Here is a 12,891-nt window from a genome sequence, read left to right on the forward strand (position 1 = left end):
ATGGCACTGGAATACAGAACAGCAGACTGCATATTTGAAGCTGAAAGAAATGCTATGCAACAACACGGAATTGGTACATTTTGACCTTTCTCTAGATATCGGGATTTCTTGTGATGCATCAGACGTTGGGCTAGGAGTGGTACTCTTTCACCGATACATAGATGGCAGTGAAAGACCAATTTCTCACGCTAGCAAGACGCTGACCCACACTAAGTAGAAAAGCTCCATTACTAAGTAGAAAAGCTTGTGAAAGTCTAAAGCTAGTATTTGTAGACAATAGTCGGTGTGATATTGGATCTGTGGAAGTATATAGCCATCGGTTTCGTGGACTGGGAAAGGTAGACCGAGAGCATAGTATCTGCTTAAAGTCCAATTCTACTCTTTTAGCCATTCATGTCCCTCGACCTATCGCCTTTCCCCTCAGAGCTAGAGCTGATGAAGCATTAAATAAAATGTTGGTTGATAAAGTTGCAGCCCCTATAGAAGAACCTACTCCCTGAGTAGCACCAATGGTCGTAGTACCTAAGCCTAATCAAGAGTCGGTGAGAATATTTACTGACTTTGAAAAAACACATACTTTGGGAAGTACATCCTATGTCTGTAGTAAAAGATAGCTTAGCTAATTTGGAATAAGGCAGTGTTCTCAAAATCGATGCGAACAGCGGATTTTGGTAAATCCTTTTGCCCAATGAGTCTACTAAGCTTACCACATTTCTTACACACAAAGGCAGGTTTCATTATTTACGACTTCCTCAAGGCCTGAACAGTTCCCCAGAAATATTTCAAGCAGAGATGAACAGAATATTATCTGGGATTGAGGGTATAATTATACACATGGATTATGTGCTGGTCTTTGGGAAAGACAAAAAGGAACATGACAATAGATTACAAAAAGTGCTTGGGCGGATTTTAGAATCTGGCATGACACTTAATAAGTCCAAGTGTCAGTTTGGAGTGCCACAGGTTCAATTTCTTGGTCATATAATTGATAAAACAAGAATTCATGCTGGTCCCAGGCTCCAAGGAATCATGGACTTTCCCACCCCCAAAACAGTTACAGAGGTTAAAAGTTTTCTAAGTCTAGCAAATCAGTTCGCAAAACTTTCTAATAAGTTAGCTAAAATAAGTAAACCCCTAAGAGATCTTCTTCATGCAGACATCGCAAAAGGAGGATAGTATTGGGGAGATAGTCAAACCATGGCTTTTAAAACTGTGAAAGACCTGTTTAAAGAACCACCGTTGCTTGCTACATATACCTCTACAAGGCAGACTTTTGTGACAATGGATGCCTCTAATCGTTGGGTGCGGGCAACACTCAGTCAGATTCAAGAGGATGGAACATGAAGGCTAATTGCTACGGCCAGCCGATCTCTTAGTGAAACTAAGCACTGGTATGCTGCTATAAAGAAAAAAGCTCTCAGTTTGCTGGGCTATGGAGAAATTCTCTAAGTATATTCTGGGCATGAAACGGGTAACCATTGAAACGGATCACAAGCCTTTCATTTCGCTATTTGGAGATAAGTTCTTAGATAGATTCCCCGCACGCATTCAGGATTTCAAGCTTAGACTTAAGAGGTATGACTATGTAATTACTAATATCAATGGAAAGCATAACATATCTGTGGATGCTTTGTCGGGACATACCTACGCTAAACCAGATTTATTAGACACATCTAGAGTTGAAGAGATAGAACACTACAGTGCTGAAATAGTTCATCACAATCGATTAGATCGAAGTTTAAAAGCCATGCATAAAAGACAGCGAAATGATGAGGTGTTGTATAAGGTCATATCATATGTAGAAGAAGGCTGGCCATCCTATCTTTCTTCTGTTAACACAGTTCTAAAGCCTTACTTTGATCAACAAGCCTTTTTAAGCATCAACAAAGGATTCCTAATGTTTGGAACACGCATTGTTATACCCTTTGTGCAAAGGTTGGATGTGCTAGCAGACTGGCATCAAGGTCATCTCGGTATCACCAAAAGTCAGTCTAGAGCCAGAAACTGTGTATGGTGGCCAAACATGTCAAAAGCTATTGAGACTATGATAAATCAATGTCTGAACTGTAGAGAAGAGGCCGCTAAGCCTATCGAACCTCTTAGGCCTAAAGCTACACCTGAAAAACCTTGGCAGGTGTTAGGTTCTGATCTCTTTCATTATGAAGGCCAGGTGTATTTGATGTTAGTGGACTACTACTCAAGGTTTCTTGAGATAGCTTTGCTAAGAAATGATAGTTCCTCAAAAAGTGTCATATCACATATAAAGAGCATGTTCTCCAGACACGGTGTTCCCGAGTGCCTTATCTCTGATAATGGCCCTCAATATTCGTCTACAGACTTTGCTCTGTTTGCTAAGAACTATGGTTTTACTCATGTGACTAGTAGTCCTCATTACCCTAGAGCTAACGGAGCCGCTTAACAAGCTATACAAACTATAAAGCGTATGTTAAAGAAAGAGGATGACCCTTATTTGGCTATGTTAGATTATAGATCTTCTCCACAACAAGGACATTACTCTCCAGCTGAGCTGCTAATGGGGAGAAAACTACGTACGACAGTTGTTACTCATCCAGATACTCTGAAACCTTCACTGCCTGACCATGATGCCTTCAAGGCTAGCAATGATGCTTTTAAGTTACACATGAAGGACAATCATAACAACACTAAAGTGAGACCATTGAGACCTCTTGAAAGGGGCAGTGTAGTTCAAATTCGTGACAATAGTCAATAGAAATGAGGGTGTAGTACAAAACCCTACCAATGACTGTATGAGGTCAGTGTCTGTGCAGTGTTACAACGGTCGAGTTTTAACACGTAACCGATCTGCTATTATACCCTTATCTAATGCTGAGCCTTGTACTGTTACACGTTCTGGTCATCAATCGGAACCGCCTAGATATCTAATTGATTACCAGTGAACTATGCCGTTTTGAGTATATACAACCAAATGGTTGTATGATACAATGTAACGCTTTTACACACACTGTTCACTATGTTATGTACCTTTTATGATAACTGTTAAGTTGTGACTCAGCATGTTAAATATTGGGTATGATGTAAGATGCTAAATGTTTCAGTTGGCTCAGGGTTCTTTGTTTAAGTTTCTGATAAATCTTTGGTTTTCTTGGTTTGCGCTACTTGTATTGATGGCATCGATATATTTTATTACTAATGTTGTATGTTTAGAATCTTAAGTTTGAGCCGAGTATATAACTGATAGGGAGATGTTGCATTATTTACTTAGTGTGAGTTAGCCTTATTTCGTATCGATTATGCATAGACATCAATATTGTTCTTGATATTGTTTATGTGTATTGCCGCATTCCAGGCTGCAGATAACGAGAGAACTATGGGTAATAAAGCATTTTTCCGGTTTCTACTTACTAATCTAAAACTACTTTCAGTACTTATGACATTCAGTAGTAGCTTATGATTAGGGTCGCATTCAACGAATATAACATAAACAACAAACCATAGCTGCATTACCACTCGTGTACAGCGCCAACTGGCCAAGCATTTTAAGTTGGTATTAAGCATCTGTTAAAATACATGGCATTTAAAGCACATTGTTACAGCGCGTAGAAAACTGAACGGGAGCTTAACTGAAACCCATGGTAGTTGGTTTCAGCTGAATCTGTGCCCTGTCAAAAATACTCTGTTAAATCAGCTCTAACAGCGTAAAAATTGTAAACTTTTCAAGGCACATAAAATATTATTTGCACCAAAGTTTGCGAGACATAAATTACCAATATGGGAGCGTGCAAATTTAAAATTTTTGCGTACGCTGTGTTTTTTCAGACTACCATAAATGATAGAGCAATGTAACAACATTTAGATTCTTTACCACGAAGCAGAGGGAATCTTAAGCGACCGTCCAAAGACGTCTTTGCGAAGCCGTTCAATAAATTTTGTCACAATTAAACGTGGTCAGAAACTCGAATTTTGAACGAAGAGATCATGACCGCCGAACGCTAGCTAGTAGAGCCCGAATTTACGGTGATAAATTAAAAGGCTAGTTTAGAACAAGTTAAAAAAGATAAAAGATAGGTTAGTAATAATATAGCGTTAGCCTTAGCGTCTTACAGTAACCATCATAATGCACAGACGTTGAAACATTTTAAAAGTGAACTAATGTGTAAGCATAAAATTAAAAGTATATATTACTTATTTTAAGTTTTACTAGAAAAATTAGTTGTTTTCACCATTTTGCATATCTCCATAAATAAAAAGTTACGTAATATAGCAAAGCCAGAGCAATTTAGAATAGGTTTTGTATCAATTTCACACTGCTCTGTCTGAAGATCTACATCGCTTTTCCTATTGGTTTTCTAAACAGGAACCACGTGACGCTTGAATATCCGTTGATTGGTCAAAGAGTTTTCTTGCGTAAAGAGAATCCAGAAAATGTATATAAAATTATGTTTTGGTTACATATGTATTTACCCACTTTGCACGATGGAAAGTAACTACGTACTAGATATCTATGTATATGACATATTATGCTAATGTTAGATAGTGTCAATACCATACATATTATTCTTTGACTGCTATTGATCCAACTATTCATTATGACCAGAATTCAGTAGCGACCGCGTCATTTTGCTCAGGTATCTGTTTAGTAAGGTTGGAGTGCAAGTAGCCTCTGGGTGTTGTAACTTTTATTCGTTGCAACGCATGGATATAGTTTTATACGGTGTATGAAGGTTTCATTTTTTGTTTATCCAAAAGTTGCGCTAGCAATCTGTATGTGTGTATGCGTCTTATTGGGTTATAAAACGTCTTTTTGATTCATTTTATACTATTGGCCGTCCTACATATTACATACGCGAAGCTTATCTTGTATATTGCATTTGGTGCAAGCAGGATTGTTTCTGTCAATATTTAATGTGTGTTCAATTCACGGATTTTGGGACTGGCCGAGTAGACCATTGGCATCCTAGTCGAGGTATGACTTATGTTGTTCATATGTTTTACTTTCTGTGTCTCCTATATTCGTGGAGTAACATATTAATAATGTATTGCAAGTTTTTCTGCTGGCATTCACACATTACTATTGTTCCCAAAAATTTAAACATTTCGTCTGCAATTGTACTGTCTGCAAGTTTTTGATTTAGGCATTTTCATTTTCAGCGATGTTCAGTGTCACGTTACACATCTTTTAAAAGCGCATGGCAAATGATCAATTAGTAAATTTTATGCAATCAGAATTTACCATAAGTTGTTTAGGGTTGTTATTGCATAAAGTTTACTTGAAGTTGTTGTTGGACAGAAGAAATGTAGTTTGTTGTCATGGCTACAACATGTTAAAACAACAGTTCATTATATATGTATATTGTATATAGTTATTTATATAGTTATATTTATATAATTATATACATAGTTATATAGCCTATAATAGTGTTATATAACTATAACTACAGGCTCACGAACGTCACGCATAACAATTTTTTGCGGGATTGGCTTTTGAGATTCTACACAACCGGCATTCTACAGCATGCCCAGCCAACTACTCATAGCTTCAGGCCGTACATAAACTAGACAGAAAAAATGCAAGTGTGTGTCAGCATTTGTTTTCTACAGATTGATAACTACCATATCATAGGTTTAGTTAGAACTAGTTGATAAATTCTCTAGTTGATGTAGGTGCAAATATTTTATCTGGTGTAATTGCCATGTAACAAATAGCTTGGAGCACTTGTAATGAAGTTTATAGGCATCAGCTCACGCTGATGGATTGTTAATTGAGCTATGAGATGTTTAAGTGCATTCCTTCCTAACACATTTATTGCCTGTCAAACGAGGGGCATAAGATAGTTGCATACAGAATGCCTCTGGCTAGAGCATGCCTGTGTGTCTGCCATGGCGTGTGAATCAATGCTCTGGCAGGTAGTGGGAACGGTATGTAAGGTGTCTACTGCAGAACTGCTAGGCATGATTGGATAGTTGAATGACTTCGAAAGAATCAAATTTGTGTCTAAGTGCTGAACCACAGGCTAGGCTTTCCAACGTTAGGCTGTTTTAATGTCTATTTTAAGCTAGACAATTGATTAAATAAATAATTTGATTGTAACCATGATATTTTATATGTAGATTTCGAGTGACACAACGGGGCATTTTTGAGTTTAGAGCATTCTACTGACATACACCGCTCAACAATTTTTCGACGAAGATATATGTCGTAAAATGGCAGCCAATGGAGAAAGCACAGCAAGACCTAGCACCCAAAGCTCAACACGGTACTTATAATTTAGTATTTCTATTTAGCATTTTCATACTATCGCTAAACGCAAGGCGAAAGGCATATAGTTTGCTATTAATAGGTAGAATATATTATTTCAAAGTTTCATTCACACTTAACGAATTTTCAGCAGATTTTTTACTCTTCTCAGTCATAGGTATATATATTTGGATTGAATTGCTTGCCAATAACCATGCCATTGAGCACGAGCTACAAGAATGATTTCTTCTTTTAAATGTTGATTTTTTGCAATGGTTTAAAGGTGGAATTTACTATTAAAAATATTCATAGGTTGGCTGCAAGATTTCTGGGTAGAATTTTACAGTGATCTTTTGTTGTAGGGTCTTCAAGAAAGCTAGCCCAAATTCAAAGGTATGTTTTTGTATGTACTGTATGCAATCTGTTCCGCAACCCTGCGTATTTCTCTTCACTGTTACTATGTTTCCTTGACGCGGTTAATTCACAAGGCTGTGTCATCCATAAGATATAAACAACAAATCTTTAGCTCACATGTACTCACAATCTTTAACTCGCATGTACTCACAATCTTTAGCTCACATGTACTCACAATCTTTAACTCACATGTACTCACAATCTTTAACTCACATGTACTCACAATCTTTAACTCACATGTACTCACAATCTTTAACTCACATGTACTCACAATCTTTAACGGATGTTTTATGCTTGTGAAAGATGGAAACGGTACTTGCGAATGATGCTCAAGAAATGCCACGCAAGTTATTCAGTTTTAAGCATTTCCTACGCATCAGTTGTACTTATATCGATTTGAGTAGCTTCGGATTCATCGCTATAATCTCTGGTGTAAAAATTCTTAGAAATGAATTACCCAATTTAGTATTTATAATGAAGTAATTAAGTTGTTGATTTTGAATGTGTCGACGTGTTGTTATTTTTATTAGGACTGATAGAGAATATGGAAGGCTTTAGTTATTTTTGCTTGTTACAGATTACAACATACTTAGGTAAAAGAGATTTTGTTGATTCTGGTTCAAACACAGACATAGTCGGTAAGTTTGTACTTACCCCAGCCATTTACTGAATTATATGCTGTTAGGTTGAGCGACTATTCCCTCATTTTACCATCTGCTGTTCTAGTAACATTTTTGTTTATTATCTTAGCGGCGCATTATATTCTTTATGCAGAAAAAGTAAACCCAACTTAGTTTCTTTTGGGTCGTTTCATTCGATGTTATGTTTGAGTAGTTGAAATTATCTTTCTTCCTTCAGATGGTGTTGTTTTGGTTGACCCTGAATATGTCAAGGACAGGAAGGTATTTACTAATATTCTGGCAGCATTCCGGTATGGCAGGGAAGATTTGGACGTTCTTGGCTTGACTTTCCGCAAAGATCTCTTTGTTTCAACAGTTCAGGTAAGATGGTTGTAGGCCAGCATTGGCATATCGTATTTCCAGCAAACCGGTTAAGGCTTATTCTGGGAATCTCTAATTGTCTATAAAGCTGGAGTATATCATGAGCACCTCTTGCATGCGTAACATCATCATCTTTCTAGCTTGCAAGACTGCCTTTCTAGTTTACAAAACCTTTCCATAAAACAGTTTAATTGGTTTGTTCGCTTCGCCAGGCTACGTTTGCTCCATGCTTTTCCTATTCGCCTGCCTTTATTGATCAGCAGCCACTACTACTGTTCACAGGTCTCCTCACATTTTCAAAAGGCTGTCAGAGTTCAATGCCAATGAGACTTTGTCATGTTTACTGCGCATTATCCTCTTCGAGATAGCCATTTAATTGGCTTCCAAATTGAAAATCTTGTTGGTTTCACTATAAATAGGGATTGTGGATAATTGCCTAAACGCTTAGAGCATAAGTATTCTGGCAGCATGCGTAATTTAGAAATGATGTCCTTATGCTGCTTCATCAGGGCTTATCCTGTCTGGCAATGGTTTATAATTATCGTCTGTAGAGATGGTCAAGAATCTCTCTGATGTCATTTTGCACTTGTAAATGATTGCTGGTAAAAGTAGGAAACTTTAGCATTGCAGTCTAGCCGACATAGGTCGATATAGAATATATAAAGAGAGACAAGACAATTCGTTGTTCTTTGTAAGTGGTTACCTTAGCTGAGTTGATTGGCGTCCTTCATATGGTTGTTTTCTCATATTAAATGGCTTCAAACCTTGGCTTCTGATCACTTCTACGTACAGTCATACCTCGACTTGCCAGCTTAATGCATTCTGGGTCTGAACTCGTATGTCAATTTACTCGCATGTTGTTCCATTTTTTTATATATATATATAGAACAATTAAATAAATATTGATTGGTTTCATAGTGTAAAAATCACAAACAAAAACACTTGAAACAAGATATTGTAACAGAAAAAACATTTTGGTAATTGGCCTAACTTACCGCATGCTTTCAAAAAGCAACAAATGAAAAAAAGGCAAGGAAGGGTGATTAATTAAAATGTAAAATTAAATACATACATGTACATACAATAGCAGCTAACGCTAGCACATTTGCCAAGAGGGGAGAGAAAAGTTATCCTCCATTACAACATTTGATTTTGATAAATTTGGATTCTGATGTACAGACTTGAAAGCAAACTTATCTTAAACTTACGTAATTAAAACATCTTTGATGTTTATAGTTTTAAATTTCTTCTCGCAGCTTAGCTAATTTTTCCTTTGTTTCGCTCTCACAATCACGCGGTCGTTTTAAAAGGAACCTATCTAAGGTCGTTTGCCTTTGTCGCCCTTTCAACATGTTGCGAAAAAAAACGAACACGGGTGTCGTCGTCACAAAGGACTAATGCACGACCACTAACCAACTTGTCCGAATGTCTATTTTTATGAATTCTGAAAACTTGCCAATTTTCTAACATATTTCTTATCTCCTTAGTAGAAATGCGGCCCTCTTTTACGCTCTCATATTTTTCAATAATGTCACTTTTAATATTAATTGTTATCATTCGCTTTTTTTCATTATCCTTCATTGTACCAGTTGGCTTTCGGTCTACGCGCAATATTTTTAATTCATTCATTTCTGCACTGATAAACGCGCACACAAAAAACACGTCGCAAAAGTACAACTTGAGCAGTTGAAAAATACAGAATGATGCTGTACTCATAAGACACTTATGACATACTTGGTCACTGACTCGCGTGCTCGTATCTCAAAAGTGGCTGGTATATTAATGCTAAAACTTGCTTAAAAACTGGCCCGTATCTCAAGTTTCTCGTATGAAGTGGCACCGAGTATGACTGTATATATTTTTCAACATTCAATTGACCCTCATAAAAAATGGACTAATAGGGGTGTCGGTAGCCTGGTTTAGTTGATAATCTGGTTTAGTTACATGTCCGGTTTAGTTGATTGTCCGATTTAGTTGCTTGTCCGATTTAGTTGCTTGTCCGGTTTAGTTGATTGTCCGGTTTAGTTGATTGTCCGGTTTAGTTGATTGTCCGGTTTAGTTGATTGTCCGGTTCAGTTGATTGTTCGGTTTAGTTGCTTGTCCGGTTTAGTTGATTGTCCGGTTCAGTTGATTGTTCGGTTTAGTTGATTGTCCGGTTTAGTTGATTGCCCGGTTTAGTTGATTGTCCGGTTTAATTAATTGTCTGGGTTAGTTGCTTGTCCGGTTTAGTTGATTGTCCGGTTTAGTTGATAGTCCGGTTTAGTTGATTGTCCGGTTTAGTTGATTGTTCAGTTTAGTTGCTTGTCCGGTTTAGTTGCTTGTCCGGTTTAGTTGATTGTTCGGTTTAATTAATTGTCCGGTTTAGTTGCTTGTCTGGTTTAGTTGATTGTCCAGTTTAGCTGATTGTGCAGTTCTGCCAATTTCCTGGTTTAACTGATGTAGCTATATATAAGTCTATATAAATTGTACTGTATATTGTACACTGTATTGTACTGTATATACCTTAAAATATGTAGCCTGTGAGGAACAAAATTACAATAGTTTTTAAAAATTGCAACGAAGGTTCGGTAAGTCCTGAAACGGCAAATTATTGGTAGAACCTCCTGTTTATGCAAAGGATTACAATGGTTTTGCTTTGCTGAATATTAAATAAGTTGCCCTTTCAAACTCATGTTGTGATTTTCTAACATATTTATAAATCATATAAAATTATGTTTGACAATCATGAAAGTCAAATAGCACACAAACGATATCATTGAAAAACTTATTACACTCTTGCGAGCGATTTATATAAACGACCTCATTGAAAAAGCGTTTCGTACATTTAATAATTTTTATTAAAATCATTAAACTAATCATCAATTGCGCTGATTATTCAACTGCACTTTGATTACAACTGTCATGCCCAAATCGGTCTGTCTTATCCAATATCTGGACCAACGGAGTCCGTTTTAACAGGGTTGACTGCGCAATAATAAAATTTGAGCTAATGTTTGGATGGACATAGGAAATAATCTTAAACATATGATATGAAGAATCTCTTGAAACATGTAATTTTGTAACTAAAATTAAAAAAGCTAGCAAAAATGAAATGCCATAATAGTAAAAAGTATATTAATTTAGTTTAGGCTATATTTAGACTAAGTTACACATCATATTTCCATGGCTCACTTCGCTACCAACCCTACACTTTACTCAGTCAGATTTTCAACTAGTATGTCTTTAATGTGTCCTAACAATAAATACGTTTTTGCTGATAGCTACTCGGTTAATTTAATTCTTGTACACATTTGAAGTTTTTAGATTAAATTTTATCCATGCACAGTTTTACATCGTCCCTTCGTAGTTACGAAGTTACTTGAATTATTTATTGGTGTTTTTTTGGCTCTAGAACTAATTCAAGAAAATGAAATTTATTCTTTCTTATAAGAATATTTGACAAACGAAGCAAATATCTGAGCATATCAAATTGTTATGTTGAGATTTGAATGCATAACAATTAACGTCCACAAGGAGATTTTTTCGCATATCTATGGTGTACAGGATAATTGTTATATTGTTATAATTTCCTTAGAGTTTAGATACTGCTTTTCTTGATACATGTTAAGATCATAGGGCCTTACTCTCACTCCTCATCAATGTCGCTAGTTTCAAATGAGCCTAGCGACACTTTTGAGAAAATATTGTCAGACATCAATTTGTTGCGCAATGTCTTAGCCAATGTTTTTATCCTTCACTCTGTTTCGCTAAAGGCTGGTTCACACTATCTCGCTGTATTTCGGCGTTGCTGTCACAATACTTCGGTGATCGTCGATGATATGTCCATGTTCACACTATCGCAAACCCATCGCGTTTGCATCAGGAAATACTCCGGGACATAGCGTTTTCATTTATCTTCTGAAATTTTTGCGAAGAAGCATCTTTGTTTTCGCGTGCTGGAATCAAAAACTAGTCTGGCAGCGACTATCATAAACGGATATGAATATCTCACTCTATTCGGGACCGAGAATTACCATTGCCGACATGGTTCATATTTGAACGGCGGTCATCGGTGCTCAGCGAATTACCGGGAAAGTTTCACCGCTGCAAACTATCCCAACATGTCCGCGAACTTCGTCGATGCCTTCGGTTCACACGATCGACTGTTAACGCCGAAAGGATAACGCTCACTAACGGCGATATAGTGTGAACCATCCTTAAACCTTACTCTATTTCAACAGACCTTACCCTGTATATCTAGACCTCACTCTAACTTATTCGACTTCGGACAATTTCACTCAGCTTCATCATATTTCCAAGACCCGATTTTGTTGGTAGGTATATCCCCCATTGGAAGAAAATGAGAAGCCGCTCACGCCTTTGCAAAGCCGGCTGATAAAGAAACTTGGTGCGAATGCCCATCCTTTTTCATTTGATGTAAGTATTTTCACTGACCTTCACATTAAATACAACTTGTATCTGCACTGTATCGGTGCGTTTCTCTCCTCCCCTCATCTAGGTACTGCAGAATTGTTCGCTGTCAAACACTAGCTATATCTTAGACGTCAATTTTTTTACATTCTCTATCTATGTGCACAATGTTCATCAGTGATCTGGTTTTAGTTTGGGATGTAAACAGAATGCTGTCGGAATCTCTGCCCGGAGGGGATGTTTGTGTAGGGGGTGCATATGGCATTTGGATTGACGTTATGAATCTCTCATAATGTGTATAAGTATTTGAGTTTTTGTGCTATTTGAGATACTTGGTGGTACACGATATCGTCTTCTAAGTAATAGAGCAATAACCCTGTCGATTGCATATCTTTGAAGAGGCCAATGAAGGATAACTCCAAGGTTTGTTCGCATACCCATCGTGAACAATAAATATCTTTTCATTCATGTCCCAAGTAGGTATGTGTTGGGTTTCAGAAAGCATCTCAAAGATGGACTTGCACAAAATTTTATCAGAAAGTACCAGTATTTTTCTATAAATCTGAATTGTTTTTGATGTTTGAAGTGATCTGATCGCCAGGATGTTTTAAGATTAAAATCTAAAAAACTTGATTGCTGTTAAAACAACTAGATCAGGCGAAAGTGCGATTATGATGTCTATAGTTGCAAAGAGACCAGCAAAATAGAGAATCGTAATGCTGAAACTTGAGTGCAATAGCCGATATCAACTATAGAAACGATGGCGACTAGTGGCATCATTTTGTGTGTATTTTTCTTCCGAGTGTTTTAACCATGATCAAGTTTTGTCAATGTTAGTCTTGAAACATC

General features: G+C 37.0%; 2 protein-coding genes across 6 annotated transcripts in view; one reads left to right on the plus strand and one right to left on the minus strand.

Moving 5' to 3' along the window:
- LOC137406610 (transmembrane and coiled-coil domain-containing protein 3-like) overlaps nucleotides 1-3,938 on the minus strand; it is a 31,131-nt gene extending 27,193 nt beyond the window's left edge. For both annotated transcript variants that reach the window (XM_068093208.1, XM_068093209.1), the window contains exon 1: nucleotides 3,845-3,938. The gene's annotated coding sequence lies outside the window, so the exon portion shown is untranslated. The remainder of the gene's footprint in view (nucleotides 1-3,844) is intronic.
- A 448-nt stretch (nucleotides 3,939-4,386) lies between these two features.
- Nucleotides 4,387-12,891, plus strand: part of LOC137406611 (arrestin red cell-like) — a 29,589-nt gene continuing 21,084 nt past the window's right edge. For 2 of the 4 annotated variants that reach the window (XM_068093211.1, XM_068093214.1), the window contains exons 1-6: nucleotides 4,496-4,607; nucleotides 6,091-6,236; nucleotides 6,580-6,610; nucleotides 7,209-7,269; nucleotides 7,490-7,632; nucleotides 11,950-12,048. In XM_068093211.1, the coding sequence (XP_067949312.1) occupies nucleotides 6,184-6,236; nucleotides 6,580-6,610; nucleotides 7,209-7,269; nucleotides 7,490-7,632; nucleotides 11,950-12,048 (387 nt within the window). In that variant the 5' untranslated portion in view covers nucleotides 4,496-4,607; nucleotides 6,091-6,183. Of the gene's footprint in view, nucleotides 4,407-4,495; nucleotides 4,608-4,925; nucleotides 4,946-6,090; nucleotides 6,237-6,579; nucleotides 6,611-7,208; nucleotides 7,270-7,489; nucleotides 7,633-11,949; nucleotides 12,049-12,891 lie in introns of those variants that run through there. The other 2 variants (XM_068093212.1, XM_068093213.1) reach the window with 2 other exon arrangements.

Source organism: Watersipora subatra, chromosome 10 (assembly GCF_963576615.1).
Source record: "Watersipora subatra chromosome 10, tzWatSuba1.1, whole genome shotgun sequence".
NCBI classification, from domain to species: Eukaryota; Metazoa; Bryozoa; class Gymnolaemata; order Cheilostomatida; family Watersiporidae; genus Watersipora; species Watersipora subatra.